The 18176-nt window shown below is 34.7% G+C and overlaps 1 protein-coding gene across 2 annotated transcripts in view; it reads right to left on the reverse strand.

Annotated features, from left to right (window-relative positions):
• Positions 1-18176, reverse strand: part of LOC143230216 (ELMO domain-containing protein 2) — a 29923-nt gene that overhangs the window by 3710 nt on the left and 8037 nt on the right. For both annotated transcript variants that reach the window (XM_076463358.1, XM_076463359.1), the window contains exons 3-7: positions 16936-17104; positions 11770-11899; positions 5714-5847; positions 5324-5392; positions 1162-1295 (exon numbers count right to left, since the gene is read on the reverse strand). In XM_076463358.1, the coding sequence (XP_076319473.1) occupies positions 1162-1295; positions 5324-5392; positions 5714-5847; positions 11770-11899; positions 16936-17104 (636 nt within the window). The remainder of the gene's footprint in view (positions 1-1161; positions 1296-5323; positions 5393-5713; positions 5848-11769; positions 11900-16935; positions 17105-18176) is intronic.

The raw sequence follows: 18176 nt of genomic DNA on the forward strand, positions 1-18176 counted from the left end.
CGAACCTGTTACTACAACTAAGATGCACATCCTACCAATACATGAACCTGTTACTACAACTAAGATGCACATCCTACCAGTACACAACTAAGATGCAACCTGCTACTACAACTAAGATGTACATCCTACCAGTACACGAACCTGTTACTACAACTAAGATGCACATCCTACCAGTACACGAACCTGTTACTACAACTAAGATGACATCCTAACAATACACGAACCTGTTACTAAGATGCACGTCCTACTAATACACGAACCTGTTACTACAACTAAGATGACATCCTAACAATACACGAACCTGTTACTAAGATGCACGTCCTACTAATACACGAACCTGTTACTACAACTAAGATGCACATCCTACCAGTACAGGAACCTGTTACTACAACTAAGATGCATATCCTAACAATACACGAACCTGTTACTACAACTAAGATGCACATCCTAACAATACACGAACCTGTTACTAAGATGCATCCACGCCCTACTAATACGTACATGAACCTGTTACTACAACTAAGATGCACATCCTACCAACGAACCTGTTATGAACCTGTTACTACAACTAAGATGCACATCCTACCAGTACACTAACCTGTTACTACAACTAAGATGCACATCCTAACAATACACGAACCTGTTACTACAACTAAGATGCACGTCCTAACAATACACGAACCTGTTACTACAACTAAGATGCACGTCCTACTAATACATGAACCTGTTACTACAACTAAGATGCACATCCTACCAGTACACGAACCTGTTACTACAACTAAGATGCACATCCTAACAATACACGAACCTGTTACTACAACTAAGATGCATATCCTACCAGTACACGAACCTGTTACTACAACTAAGATGCACATCCTACCAATACACGAACCTGTTACTACAACTAAGATGCACATCCTACCAGTACACGAACCTGTTACTACAACTAAGATGCACATCCTACTAATACATGAACTTGTTACTACAACTAAGATGCACATCCTACCAATACATGAACTTGTTACTACAACTAAGATGTACATCCTACCAATACATGAACTTGTCATTACAAGTAAGATGTGTTACTACAGTCCATTAAAAAAACTGAAATTTGAAACAAAACAAATTTAAGCGAACATCTTACATCTAGAGAAAACTTACAATACACTTGGTGAAAATGTTTCATCTGAGGTCTCCCATGTACTGCATTATAGAAGTGATTTTTTAAAAGTCCTTTTCTTAACCAATGATATGTTGTGCTAGTTAAGTTGATTCCAACAATGGCAAAAGAATACCTAAATACAGAAATAAACGTAAAGTTTATTCTAAAAAATACCAGAAATATTACATTAAAAACCCCACATAAAAATAAGTGAATGTTCCATTTTATTTCAAGCTTCATTAATTAGCTGTACTTTCCAAATACAATTCATGATTACAGAATAGTTCATCTTTCTACACTCATAAAGATAACCTTCAACACATAATTTCAACAAGTGTTAAAAATAAGTTTCTATCATTAAATATGTTAATGATTTGTATTATTAAGAGCTCTTTCCTATATGGTGTTAAAGTTTCCTACTGTAAAATTCAGTCTAATTGTCACTTCTATGAAGTTCTATATAAACTTTATTACCTTAGTATGAAGAGAAACTCTTGATAAAAACTAATATCACTGGTTCTTAAATGTCAGGATTAGCAACAATAGTGATGACAATAGGCTACTGATATGTGGTAATGAATATTTACTTTCAGGTTATAAGTATAAATACAATTGTTAAGACCGGTGTAGATATTTAGTATTCACAGTTTGTTAGGTGTGATGGGGTCAATGAGTGACTTTTATTTAGGTACTCAGGACAAGTATTTACTTTCAAGGAAACTAGTAATGAAAATGTATAATATTCATGTAGAGTTTGTAGGTTGAAGGATAAGTTGGAAGCTATCATAGTTAAAGTAGAGATAAAGATAAGTAAGTGTAGACTGTGGAAATAGGCAGCACAATTTCAGAAAGAGCTTAAGCCTTTACATGTAAGGGATACATTAGCTAACAATGACTTTCAGGAAGTTAGAAGGAGTAATATTAGAGTAAAAAATAGTGAATTTAGTCATAATGATCCTATATCTCAGAACAGCTGGTATGGGTATTAACACTTTTATTGGTAAGGAGAGAACAACGTTTTATTTGTATTAATACTTTTATTGGTAAGGAGAGAACAACATTTCAACCTTCCTAAGTCATCTTCAGGTTAAAAAAAAGAAATACAAAAACGAGAAAAACCTGAAGATGACCTCAGAAGGTTGAAATATTGTTTTCTCCTTATCAATAAAAGTTTGAATACCCATACCAGCCACTCTGATATACATTTTTATTTCAAGTGGGTTTCTTGTCATCAAGAATTATAACGATCCTATTCTGTTGACCAGCAAGTTTCAGCCCTGGGTTTCTGCAGATGAAGAACTATTGGATAGAAGGAAAACAAAAGGGTCAGAAAGAGTTTCTTGACAAGACATGGATAGAACAGTCTGTGAAGTAAACAGGGATAAATGAACCAGAGTTTGTTGCACAGGTGGAAGATATAACTGACAGAGCAAGAAACATAATGAAGAAGCCTACCAGAGATGCAACTTTTGTAGTGCGTGTAGGGGCTAATTATGTAGGGAAAAGTAGGTGAGAGGAGCTAATTAATAAGTACAAGTGGTTGATAAAGGTATTTAAAGAAAAAGGCTGCAATTTAATTTTGTCAGGAATACTGCCCAGAATTACCTGTGGAGATGAAACTGTAATTAGGTCATTAAGAGTAGATGCTAGACTTAAGTTAGTATGTAAGGATGAGTAGAGAGGATGGTTGGATTTGTGGGGTCACTTTAGTGGAAGAACTTTTTGTGATGGATGGTTACATTAAATAGTGTAGGGGATTCACTGAGGCCATTAACTCAGTTGTAGGTGACAAAGATAAAATAATTACAAAATGAATAAGAGGCAGAGTTTAACATAGGAAATGAGTATAGTAGTTATAAGAACAGGCTTAATTGTTACTATTGTAATGCTACAAGAAAAAACAGATGACTTCAAAATACTGGTAGAAATGGAAGAATTTTAGACAATGGAAAGAAAACTGAAATATGGTTAGATGGTTTTGATGGTAGAAATTTTTATTAAAAACATGGTTAAAGGTTATTTAATATGGACAGAGTAGAAAAGAAAGAGAAATGGCTCTATATAAAGTGTGGGTTACATCCTGTTTCAGTTGAGAGTATTAAGGACAATAGCAAGAAGTCCATTTTGGTTTCTGTTAGTGGATATCAAGAGAAAAAACAGTTAATATGAATTTGTCACAAACCATCAGATGAAACTGATGAAAATCAGTGAGAAACTTTACAGTGAGATTAATATTTCAGTTGTTAATGAAGTGATAATTATGGATGGTTTGAACTTCATATATACTGATTGGGAAATGCTAGAGTCAAACAATGAGGGAGAGTAATAAATACAATTCGGATGGGAATAACCTTAACAGTGAAAGAAAAGAACCTTGGTGTAATGGTTGATCAGTCTCTTAACTCATTCAAGCAGTGTTCTGTTAACAGTGGTATAGCAAATAGTATTTTAGGTTGTATCTACAGAAACACTGAATACAAGTCTAAATAGATTATAATTTCATAGTATAGATAACTGGTTAGGCCAAAGTTAGAGTATGGTGCTCAGTCATGTGCTCCTTAACTTTGGAAAGACATTCAATTGCTGGAAAAGGTTTAGAGAAGGGTTACTAGAATGTTTGTCATTGGACGAGATACTAATATCTCCTAAACTGTTTTCTCTTGAAGAGTTATGGGTGATCTGATTGGGTGTTTAACATTGTAAAAAAACTGATAACCCTGATGGGCCAGAGGGAAGAAATACAAGTTTTGGCAAGGTTGGAGGTCATCTTGACCAAAGACAATTTTACTTTTATAAAATGATGGTTGACCATTGGATGTTGTGAGGCAATAACTTTAACCAAGTTCAAGACAAAGCTTAACACTCCTACGAAAAGTGGGGCCTAATAGGCCCCAGAGCAACTTGAAAGGTTATTAATATTAGACTAATAAATTTGTATTTAAATGAAATTGCCATTTCATTTGATTTCATTTCATTAAATAAATGAAACACTGAATACAGTTAATACCAGTGAAATCATATGATTTCATTTCATTAAATAAAATGGCAATTTCATTTAAATACAAAATTATTAGCCTAATACTAATAACCTTTCAAGTTGCTCTGGGGCCTATTAGGCCCCAGTTTTCGTAGGAGTGTTAATAAGTAAGTTAATGATAAGGTTTTAACTTGTTAAATTTATTTATTGATAGCTTTAGTTTAGAGAACTGAACAGCTGAGATAGACCAGTAGGTAGCATGTTATACACAAAGAAACCAAAATAATTAGATAAATAAGAATATACGTACCAGAATAAGAAATTAATATCAGCATTTACTAAAAATGAACATTTCAGATGTTGCTTCCACTGTAGGTTAATACCAGTCCATTATAAAGTTAGATGAAGCTATTACTGCTAGTTAATACCAGTCCATTATAAAGTCAGGTGAAGCTACTAGTGTTAGTTAATACCAGTCCATTATAAAGTTAGGTGAAGATATTACTGCTAGTTTATATTAGTCCATTATAATGTCAGGTGAAGCTACTAGTGTTAGTTAATACCAGTCCATTATAAAGTCAGGTGAAGCTACTAGTGTTAGTTAATACCAGTCCATTATAAAGTCAGGTGAAGCTACTAGTGTTAGTTAATACCAGTCCATTATAAAGTTAGGTGAAGCTATTACTGCTAGTTTATATTAGTCCATTATAATGTCAGGTGAAGCTACTAGTGTTAGGTAATACCAGTCCATTATAAAGTCAGGTGAAGCTATTACTGCACGTTTATACTAGTCCATTATAAAGTCAGGTGAAGCTATTACTGCACGTTTATACTAGTCCATTATAAAGTCAGGTGAAGCTACTAGTGTTAGTTATTACCAGTCCATTATAAAGCCAAGTGAAGCTATTACTGCTAGTTAATACCAGTCCATTATAAAGTCAGGTGAAGCTACTAGTGTTAGTTAATACCAGTCCATTATAAAGTCAAGCATGGCTATCTGTTCTAAGTAACCTTACTGTTGGTATAATCAAATCATGAAGAGATTCACAAACATTAAAAACCAAGGAATCACCTATGTACTAGCAAACTGTCTTTAGACTAGAAACCTCCATGTGAAAATTCAAACTAATGCATTATACAAATAAACTACTGGGGAAATATATTTATCACTGTGATGTACTTACCCATAAACTGGATGTGAAGAATGAGACAGAACATGTCTTGCAGCTTCAGTGTATTCAGAAACAAAATATCTGATCAAATAAACATAGCTATTGAAATTACAATAATAATATGATTTTATCAATTCATATGTACTAATACTGAAAAGCATTTCTGTAGATATTTACACTGTTTGTCAAGTGAATCAAAGCATATTACTCTCAAAGAAATACAATATTAGTTCACTTCAAACAGATCAAAAGTAACATATCAAATAGAAGAAATAATTATAGATAGATAAAGGTATCAAATAACATTAACAGTTATTACACCATTCTGTATGAAATATATCTGATATGGTATCCTCAATGACCAATCACATGGACCAACTACATCAAAACCATTTATCTTACACAAGATTTTCCAGACCCAATAATCCCATTCCTCGGAAGTCAGTCTTTGGATCATCTCCTTGGAATCCAATATCACTCCAATGCTTTCCAAAGCGACTTGGAAAAGGTTTATCTGGCATTAAGATGTTCCACAGCTGAAAGAATCCACTATTATAATTAAAGTATTCACATCTGAGATAACAACTGCATTCAAATCAATTAACCTAAGTAGTACCAGCCCGATACTGGAGAAAATTTTTCACATTTACAGGTGACATTCCTACCCAAGCTATGTAGTACCAGTCGGATGTTGTACAGGAAAATGTTTCACATTCACAAGTGACATTCCTACCCAAGCTATGTAGTACCAGTCGGATGTTGTACAGGAAAATGTTTCACATTCACAAGTGACATTCCTACCCAAGCTATGTAGTACCAGTCGGATGTTGTACAGGAAAATGTTTCACATTCACAAGTGACATTCCTACCCATGCTATGTAGTACCAGTCGGATGTTGTACAGGAAAATGTTTCACATTTATGAGTGACATTCCTACCCAAGCTATGTAGTACCAGTCGGATGTTGTACAGGAAAATGTTTCACATTCACAAGTGACATTCCTACCCAAGCTATGTAGTACCAGTTTCATTTCATAGAGAAACATGTTTCACATTCACAAGTGACATTCCTACCCATGCTATGTAGTACCAGTTGATGTTGTACAGAAAAATGTTTCACATTTATGAGTGACATTCCTACCCAAGCTATGTAGTACCAGTCGGATGTTGTACAGGAAAATGTTTCACATTCACAAGTGACATTCCTACCCAAGCTATGTAGTACCAGTTTCATTTCATAGAGAAACATGTGTCACATTTATGAGTGACATTTCTACCCAAGCTATGTAGTACCAGTCTGATGTTGTAGAGAACAATGTGTCACATTCACAAGTGACATTCCTACCCAAGCTATGTAGTACCAGTCTGATGTTGTAGAGAATAATGTGTCACATTCCCAAGTGATATTCCTACCCAAGCTATGTAGTACCAGCCTGATGTTGTAGAGAACAATGTGTCACATTCACAAGTGACATTCCTACCCAAGCTATGTAGTACCAGTCTGATGTTGTAGAGAACAATGTATCACATTCACAAGTGACATTCCTACCCAAGCTGTGTAGTACTAGTCTGATGTTGTAGAGAACAATGTGTCACATTCCCAAGTGACATTCCTACCCAAGCTATGTAGTACCAGTCTGATGTTGTAGAGAACAATGTGTCACATTCCCAAGTGACATTCCTACCCAAGCTGTGTAGTACCAGTCTGATGTTGTAGAGAACAATGTGTCACATTCCCAAGTGACATTCCTACCCAAGCTATGTAGTACCAGTCTGATGTTGTAGAGAACAATGTGTCACATTCCCAAGTGACATTCCTACCCAAGCTATGTAGTACCAGTCTGATGTTGTAGAGAACAATGTGTCACATTCACAAGTGACATTCCTACCCAAGCTATGTAGTACCAGTCTGATGTTCTGGGAGAACAATGTTGTACACATTTTATTGACATTTCTACCCAAGCATAGTACCAGTCTGATGTTGTAGAGAACAATAATGTCACATTCACAAGTGACATTCCTACCCAAGCTGTGTATGTACTAGTCTGATGTTGTAGAGAACAATGTCTCACATTCCCAAGTGACATTCCTAATGAAGCATGTCATACCAGTTATGATGTTGTAGAGATTCATCTCATACCCATTATGACATTCCTACCCATTCATGTAGTACCAGTCTGATGTTGTAGAGAACAATGTGTACCCATTGACATTGGGTACCCATTCTATCTAGTACCAGTCTGATGTTGTGAGAATCTCATCCCATTTATGATAGTGACATTCATACCCAAGCTATGGGTAGTACCAGTCTGATGTTGTATGGAGAACAATGTGTCTCATACCCATTATGGGTGATTCATTCATATCCAAGCTGGATAATGTATCCAAGATTCATGGTTCTGGGATCAACATAGTTGCATACACATTTTATTTCTTGTTCAAACAAAACATAATACTGAAAAGATTTAGTCAGATAAAATAATGATTCATCTCATACCCATTATGGATAATGATTCATCTCATACCCATTATGGATAATGATTCATCTCATACCCATTATGGATAATGATTCATCTCATACCCATTATGGATAATGATTCATCTCATTATGGATAATGATTCATCTCATTATGGATAATGATTCATCTCATACCCATTATGGATAATGATTCATCTCATTATGGGAAGTTTCTCAAACAGTCAGAGAAAAATTTCAATCCAAAAATTAACAGTTATTATACACATTACAAATTTTATAGCAACAATTTCAAGACGAAAATTATCAACTTATTCATCATAGTACTGAAAAGCTCACAAAGAAATTTTTCTTTCATTTTAACCACCTTCCACAATAGTTTAAAACCAACAGTAAATTCTGAAAGCTCTTGTACTTTGGTTGTCTTATCTTGAAGTACACATAAAAGGTAAAACTGCTACTTTCAGTTTACATTTGTAAACTAAAAATATCAGGAAATATTTTGAACTTACTTCCATAAATTTGAAATGATTATATAGATGTTCAGAACTTTATTAGAATTTTAAAACTTGTAAGAGTGACCTAAAAACAAAATAACTGACATACTGATCTAATACATAAGCAATGACTCTCAAACAGCAATCTAATGAAACAACTGTTACAATGGTCTAAGAAAACCAGAGTGACTGAAAGGGTTATACACAGTGGTCTAATTAGTAAACAATGACTCTAAACATGATCTAAGAGGCTCTGAATGAATCTAACAGTGATCTAAAAGACAAATAAAGACTCCCACCCTGCTCTATAAGGCATGAAATGTGATCCCAAAGGTATACAACAACTTTTACACATTCATCCATGATATACAGAATGCTCACAGATTGAACAAGAAACTGAAATAAAGCATTACATGAGGTGATAGGGCTAAGCATCTATTATCTTAATCACAGTGTAAGTAACAAATCCAAATAAATACACAACAGAACAGAGCATTATTCTCTTGACAGGATGATTTGGGGGAATTGCTAACTAAATTTTAATATATCAATTGAAAAAAAATGTTGATAATATTCTAATAAGGCTCAGTATATGAATAGGACTAACTTTTATACAAGTTGAATTCACTGTTTACAAACAGTTGGAATGTTGAAACATAAAGCCACTTAAAAGGCTTAGGTTAACACACACACAATACTTATTACTACAACATGTTAATACAGCATATTACTTGTAACAAGACATCATAACATTTCAGTTTGTTTAAAAAACAACTGGAATATTCTCAATTGCATGAGTATTCAACCACTTTGCTATGGTAACCCTAAATCAGTTCAGGTGCAAATGATTAGTTTGGTGTTCTCTGTCTGTATTTAAAGTGGTTTAACTTGAATTCACAATAAACAGATCTGTTCAAGTGACAACTAACGTAGTGATACAACTGACCAACAAGTAATACCAATGAGTTTTCCAAACAAGTCAGAGATAGAGTGGTAGAGAAGTACAGACCAAGAGAAGATCACAAATAAATTTCAAACTCACTGATTATACATGTGAGTCCATCATTAAGAAATGGAATGTGCTTCAGACCAGGACACCCTTCCAAACTAAGCAGTCAGGCAAGCAGGAAACTGGTTAAGTTAGGGATGCTACTGTGAAGCCAACAGTGACTTTAGAAATATTTGCAAAGTATAATATGGAAGCCAATGTTCAAACATGGACAGTATCATTGGCTCTACAAGAAAGATGCTACTACTGAAAAAGAATCATCTTAAATACATTATGGAGTTTGTAACAAAACATGTAAACAACACTGCAGACATGTAGCAGAAGGTTTTTGTCATTGGACAAGACAGAAATTGAGTTTTCTGAGCAAGACGACTGGTACAAGCCAAACACAGCACATTGCCCTCTTAACACTATCCCAACAATAAATGTGTGAAAGTGACAGCATCATGTTATGGACACAGTTCTCATCACCAGGAACTGGGAAGCTTGTTAAGAATGAAGGGAAGATGGATGGTACAGGAAGGACTGGGAAGCTTGTATACAATGAAGGGAAGATGGATGGTACAGGAAGGACTGGGAAGCTTGTATAGAATGAAGGGAAGATGGATGGTACAGGAAGGACTGGGAAGCTTGTATAGAATGAAGGGAAGATGGATGGTACAGGAAGGGCTGGGAAGTTTGTAAAGAATGAAGGGAAGATGGATGGTACAGGAAGGACTGGGAAGCTTGTATAGAATGAAGGAAGATGGATGGTACAGGAAGGACTGGGAAGTTTGTATAGAATAAAGGAAGATGGATGGTACAGGAAGGACTGGGAAGTTTGTTAGAATGAAGGAAGATGGATGGTACAGGAAGGACTGGGAAGCTTTGTAAAGAAGAAGGAAGATGGATGGTACAGGAAGGACTGGGAAGCTTGTATAGAATAAAGGGAAGATGGATGGTACAGGAAGGACTGGGAAGCTTGTATAGAATGAAGGGAAGATGGATGGTACAGGAAGGACTGGGAAGCTTGTTTCGAATGAAGGGAAGATGGATGGTACAGGAAGGGCTGGGAAGCTTGTAAAGAATGAAGGGAAGATGGATGGTACAGGAAGGACTGGGAAGATGGATGGTACAGGAAGGACTGGGAAGCTTGTAAAGAATGAAGGGAAGATGGATGGATACAGGAAGGACTGGGAAGCTTGTAAAGAATGAAGGGAAGATGGATGGTACAGAAAGGACTGGGAAGCTTGTAAAGAATGAAGGGAAGATGGATGGTACAGGAAGGACTGGGAAGCTTGTATAGAATGAAGACAAGATGTATAGTACAGAAAAATCCTAAAGGAAAACCTGCTTGAATTAACCAAGAACCTAGAACTGGCTCAAAAGTTCACATTTCAGCAGGACAATAACCAAAAGCACAGGACCAAAGCCACACTGGAGTGGTTCCAAAAGAAGACAGTGAATATCTGGAGCAGCCAAATCAAAATATGGAGACTTGAGTCCACTGGAGAATTTACGGTGAGACTTGAAGATTGCATTCTATCAACGATTCCTAATAAACTTGTCAGAATTAGAGAAATTTTGCCAGAAAGAATGGACACAAATTTATGCCATCCCTTTGTACAAAGCTGATATAGACCTATCCAAAAACACTCACATCAGAAGCCAAACATGCTTTTAAAAACGTCTAACGTTGGGGGTTGAATACCTTATGAAACTTTAGGTTTTGCCGATACTCATCCTCTTTCACACATAGTTTAATTATTAAGGGTTTGAATAAAAACAAATTTACTAAACAAGTGTTTATATTATTTGTATTTCATCAAAATGTAACATTACTGGTAAGGGGTGAACACATTTCCAAGACACTGCGTCATGCCATACAATATGTGAGAAATACTTAAGTGAAATTCTTACAAGAATATGCAGGGATAGAAACCATCACAGACCCTTCTAGTCGGAACTCCACCAATCTTTCCTTTCTGTCACTATGTTCTCAGGAAATAAGTCTTTTTCATTTCTGTCTCTACATTGGTATTGTCATCATGGTATTTTAGCTCTCAATTCTATAGAAAGATACCAGTAACCACCACCTCACAGAACCATCCACCAGTGTCTCTTTTGCCTCATCAAAAATGTACCTGTAGTGGATATAAAGTGCTCAGGGTGGGGTGGAGTAGTGAGCAAATGTGGGTGTAAAGAAATGCAGTCTCATGCTAATTACATAACAGACTGATGCAGTCATGTTGTCATATCTAGAAATGAGAGCTTAATTAAAGGGCTTGGCACATGTGCAAACCCTTTTTAGCCATGGCACACAGTATTAGCTGTCCTTTCTGTGGAAAGGTGAGCCACACGTTTAATTTCTACAGTTTTTTGGAATCTCCTTCTTACTTGAATACAAGTTCTGTACAATAATTACATTTTTAATACTAATTTTCAAAGTTGTTTTATTTCTAACACAATAATTTATTTTCATCTTTTCATTACATTACCTTGATTAATTTCTCTTCATGCTCATTGTTGTCTGAAGAATATGAAGTCTTTCTCAAATTTTCTACCTCATGCAGCAACTGTTTGTAGCCATAAATTTGAAGAAGACACAACCGAAATGATGGAACAAACCTTTAAAAAAAAAAAATTTCATCTTTAAATTATTAAAAGAGAAACAAAAATATGTTAAATATAGGTTTAAGAAGAACATATAGAATGCAAGTACATTCACACAAACTATTATTGTGAAAGAACATACAATGTAGCAAAGTGTGTTAGTGGAAGTAAGGTGGCTGGTATCACAATGCATGTTGTGCTCCAGACTGGCCCAATTTGTATTTCAATCTTGTAATTGTTTTAATGATGAACATGCAACCCAACAACACAATTTTTTGAAATATCTGCTTTGTATGGTTCTCTTAAAGTAGTTCTTGAAGGTAGTAATGTTAAGTTTGATAACACTATAACTACATGAAACTTTAAACACTTTAGGCCTTTTTTTATGACTGTTGTCTAATTCATATTTCGAAATACAAAAATACACCTTGGATGGTAAAATAAGTTATGACAGTAGAACTAGTGAGAATAGATATTGTGTGATAGCATATTTGACTTCAAAGATTTATACAAGTAATAAGTATAGTTCTGAAGTATTCTTTTCCTGGAAATATTTTGAAAGTGTTCTTCAAAATTCAAGGAAATTGAAATTATTTTTATTCAAGATTGTATGTAGTGTTGAATTTCTATAATTTTCTGCTAGGTAAAGTAATATTTTGGTTGTAACTACTGTTATACTAATTTTTAAAACAAGTTACTCCTTGTGTTAGTAACTGTTTAAATAAAGCAAATTCACCAACAGTATTGAAAATATTGGCATTTTAAATAAGTAAAAAATCATAAGATGAATAACAACCAATCAAATAATTATATTCGTAAAGCAGCATTTATCACATTCAAAACATTTTCATTTTTTTTAACCTACTCAGTTGTAATTTCCTCCATAAATACTTTAGTACTAACAAGTTTTGTAAAGTAAAAACTTGATAAAAAATTCCCAAGTTTTTATTAGTAAAAATGTGTGACATTAGATCCACAAAACTGACAACTTAAATCACATCTTTCTAATCAGGAACATATATTTATGCAGTAAATAAAGGCATGACTTAATGAATCACACCACGATGTACTACTGAAACTGAATTATTATGAAACATCACACTTAGCCAAATACGACAGACATCAAAATTTGTCTCATACAAGGAAAACACACAGAACAAGAGAACTTAAATAATATATTCATATTTGGCCAATGGGAAGTGATACAAACCTCTTATATATGCAAAAATGGCTCGTTTGGGTTGAGAAAATATTTTACATAGAAGAGCGAACAACGTTTTGACCTTCTTCGGTCATCGTCAGGTTCACAAAGATCTTTTGGTTTGCCCTCTAAACATTGCTAAAACTTTTATCTCTACAACTGCACCACTATTGTATACCTCTTTGTTTCTGTATCATTTCAGAACATGTGCTGATCATGTGACTGCCATCCACCACTCATACTGCACCATCTACACTAGTGCAGATAACTCCCTCTACTGTTCTAGTACAACACTTACTTTTGAGGTATCAATTACAAATACATTTTTAGTGTAAGAAAATATTAATGAACAAAATGGTACTAGCTTTTCTTACCCAGAATCCCTCACTGCAAAGGTGAAGGAGTCAGAGAAGGCAAAGCAGTATTCAACTAAGCAGAGATGAACATCCTCAGAAGAACAGGTGTGGCATAACAAGAACAGAAGGACCACCTGAGATAGTGCAATACTTCTGGAACAGGTATGCTGTTTTCTCAGTAATGAATACTGTAATATTAATAGTGTAGAATGTAATAGGTAGAAGCCATAACCTTAAGAAATAGATGTACAGCATAGTTCTGTGGAGAAATGTTGTACAACTATGATTGAAACAGCACACCATGAACAAAAATAGAATGACTAGTGTGTAATTAAGAATGATCTCAAATAAATATATATCAAGGGTAGAGTCTTGAAATACACTAGATTATGCCAAGTGCAGTCCATCTGAGTAGACAACATCCAGTGGAAGTGCTTGCATAAAGTACAGAGATCAACAGGTGTAGCAGATACAAGTTTCCAGAGAAAGCACTTTTGGGATATCACTGAATATTTCACATGCAGTCCATCAAAAACAAAAACATCCAGTGGAAGCATCTTGTTCAAAAAATTTATTTTGTAATCAACAAGTGCAGTCATCCTGAACAAAAACATCTGTAGGGTGCACCTTGGATCCAGATATTATGCCATTGCATGATTAGTAAATGTAATTACAATAGTCCTCTTTTCACTGAGTGGGTGCATGGGTTACAACGTGATTTAGTTTATTGTACAAACTCCACTCAAGAGGAAACCTCCATGGTGCACCATTTCAGCAACTGGGAACCAGAAGTGATAAGAAATCCTGTGCTCCACTAGAGAAAAAGAAAGAGTAGGGGATGTAATTTGTGGAGTCTGGAAGAATTACCCACTGAGGACATTACAATGGGTATCTATAATTCTCCATTTTGAAAAGCATAAGGAACCAGTTGTAAGAATCACAGGTCAGTAGGTATGGGCAGAAATTCCCATTTGCTTTACTCAAAAGTCTGTGAGTGTTGGTCGGTGATAATAATACACACACACACACACACACACACATATATATACTGCTGGATAAACAGCTAGTGGTCTTGCAGAAACACTCCATTTCAACAGTGAGCATTACAGAAGTATACAGATTTAATGTAAATACAGCATTAAACATAATCGTTCAGGCAACACCAGCCACAAGGTTGGATCCTGAAATATGATGCATATGAACTGAAGAACATAAAAAATAATACAATGTTGATTTACCCCAGTCAAGAAATGGCAAAGGCAATTCCCAGAACTGGAAAACAGAGCTCCTGTAGACGAACTGAAATAAATGAAGTGTCACTGGAGCAACTGGAATACAAATAGTGGAATATGTCACACTTTAACTGGTTCTTCACAGTCCTGTGGAAGAAAAAAACACCAACATGAGAGGAAGGATTCCATTGTGATACAAGGAGTCTCCAGACAACCTATTCCAGACAAATAGGTATACAACTAGTATAAACTGTGATGGGTCTCCAGATAGGGATAAAACTAGTATAAACTGCGATGGGTCTCCAATCTCCTGTTTTCGTGTTTTGGGGACAACAAATAAACAGGACTATAGCCCAGGTTGAGTGGGCACCACCCAGTCAACAACCCACTTGAGGAGGTCTTGAACAAACCATGCAAGATGACTTGATCTTGAAGTGGGAAGGAAATCTGAGAAGTGGATAAAGAAGGGATAGAAATGAAGACAGAACCCACAGAACTGTTGTGAAGTGTTGCTAAAAAGACACACAAGTTAAATGTACACAGAGAATGTAATTGTTACAACGATAAACAAAACCTAGAAATGTATATAGTCTACAAGGTACCTACAAATATTAAACCTGCAAATCTACAAAATTCAATCTAATACAATAAGCAACACTTAAAATATAAAACCACTAAAGGAATTTAGAAAAGACCCATAAATATCAAACTTACCAATGTTCTCAAAGAACTAATAAGATTATGAACACAAAAGGAAATCATACCCTGAAGAATATGAGAAGAAAAAAGCAACCAGTTAACGATAACAAATGTTGACTCAAATCTAATAGACAATTAGATGTGGACAAGGAACTTACAGATGAATTAGCATGAATAGAAGTATAAATAACAAACAAACAAACCAGTTAACGATAACAAATGTTGACTCAAATCTAATAGACAATTAGATGTGGACAAGGAACTTACAGATGAATTAGCATGAATAGAAGTATAAATAACAAACAAACACACCCACAAAGTTACAATTAATTAAACAGTAACTCACATGTAAAACTCATAAATAAACTGAAAAGGAAACTATACAAAGTAATAATCAAACTCCAAACACAAATTTAAACTAAAGTACATGGTAAAAGAATTTAAAAAAAATCTATATTACCAAATACTGAGCAGAGAAAACATGAAAGACCTTAAAAACTGGTACATGAAGAAATTAGTTCAACCCAAACAAGCTTACATAAGCTCACTAAACATGGGTGTACCTAATAGGAGTAAGGAATACATGCTGAAAAACTTACCACAGATCTCTTGGGAAAAAGAACCATACCAAACCTAACAGATTACATGGGGGTGCAATAACAATTTGAAGGTGTTGTAGAAAGAAACTTCCACTCAGTAGATATGTCCTTCCTTACAAAAATTCATAATGTAACAGGAAGAAATCGTTGGTTGGGCTCAAGACACAAACTCCCTGCAAACTAAAGCCTGTGCTTTCCCAGCAGATATCACAAACCCTGAGACATGGTGACTTGTGTCAGAAACATTGTTGATTGTCATGGGAAATTCATCATCTGCTAAATTAGATCCTGAATTCTTATGAATAAACTAGAACAGGAAAACAGAATTATATCTAAAATAACTGAAGAAATACAGTGGAAATCAAACCCAAGAAGCCAAAAGTGATATGAATTAGCACTATCAAATTATTGTAGTCACATGGAAAGTGAGATAAAACATGTCTATACACTGAAATATTAATCAAGAAGTGAAGACAGTTAAAACTGCACTAGTATAGATGGTGCAGTATGAGTGGAGGATGGCAGTCACATGATCAGCACCTTCTGAAATTATACAAAAATCAAGGGGTATACAATACTGGTGCAGTTTTAGAGATACAATTTTTAACAATGCTTAGAGGGCAAACCAAAGCTCAGATAGCACTGGGTAAGAGGAGGTAGTACCATTTCAAACAACTATTTTAGTTAAAAGTGAGAACATATATTAATACTGTTAAAACAAGTGTACAGTAGCCCTGAGTAGCTGTCATTAAAACTGAATTACTTTATAAATATGTCATGAAGTATTTATAACTCCTAATTTTTCTAGTCAAATGATTATTTATTTGTTATTGTATTTTAAAAGAGGCCAAAAATCAATCTCTGTAATAACTGCCCACCTCCAAATCACAACACATAAAGTTACCCATTTCCAAATCACAACACATAAAGTTACCCATCTCCAAATCACAACACATAAAGTTACCTTGTATGAATTTTTATGTTAATATTCTTTGTATCTGTAACAGTCTTGATAGCATACTCTACAGCACTGTAACTGGTCTCCTCCGTAAACCTTCCACTCTCTGCCAGGCTGGACAGTTGTTGAACGACTCGTTTGAGACACGGTGTTCTAGAGAGTTCCAGAGAGTATTCTGCAAAGAAATATTAAATACACATGAAATAAAACAAACACAGATGACGTGATCTGATAAAACTGAGCTTAAAAACTAAAGAGTGAACTTCATAAGTTAATTACAGAACTGATTACATTTTCTCCTCTTCTCTAAACTCAAGTTTAGTACAAAAAATTAGAGCAGTGGTTCCCAACCTTTTATACCCCACACCCCTAAAAAGTTTTGATATGTTCTCACACTCCTCACAGTAATTAATTATTTAAGAATAAAGGTGAAGGTGGCCAAAACAAATATTTATAATTAGTTTTTAATGATATATAAACAAAAACGAAACAATTGGAAAAGAAAAAATATTACAACAAACTAAATGTTACATAAACCTTACATGGTCAACAAAAAATAAATTTTCATCCATGCATGAAATGAAATTTCATTCAATTTGAAATGTTCAAATGTTCATAAGCCAATTTAAATTTAATGACTCTTTTGTTTCTGTTTATTTATCACAAGTTTTTCAAACGTGGCACTTTGTTGTTGATAGCAATCCACAAGTCTGCCCAAGTGATTTCTAGATTTTGTCTTGATTGACAAAAGGGCACTAAACCCAAACTCGCATAAGTATGTCGTCACATAAGTATGTCGTCACATAAGTATGTCGTCACATAAGTATGTCGTCACGAATGGGATGAGCACATTTAGTGCTTTTAAACAAAGTCTTGGAAACATGTACATTGCCGAACACCAATATTGTTCCAAAGTTTTGCTTTCAAACTGCATTTCAAGAACTCGATTTGTGCACAGTTCAATAAGATCTTCCTTCAGTTCTTCATCATCTGACATATTATCCAAATTGAAAGATTATGAATCCATTCTTCAGAAGTTTCTAGTTCTCCTTCAAATTATCCATCAAATGACTTTGATTCCAAATGATCCACAATTTCTTCACACACACATGGACTCATCCTCATCTACCATTTCCTCAAGTGATGGAAAATTTGAAAGATTCCCTCTTTTAACTCGTCGACACCAAAGATGTAACTTTTCTTTGAAAGCATTTAACTTTTCACAGCATTTCAATATGTTTATGTTT

The sequence above is a fragment of the Tachypleus tridentatus genome, chromosome 10, assembly GCF_004210375.1.
Source record: "Tachypleus tridentatus isolate NWPU-2018 chromosome 10, ASM421037v1, whole genome shotgun sequence".
Classification (NCBI taxonomy): Eukaryota; Metazoa; Arthropoda; class Merostomata; order Xiphosura; family Limulidae; genus Tachypleus; species Tachypleus tridentatus.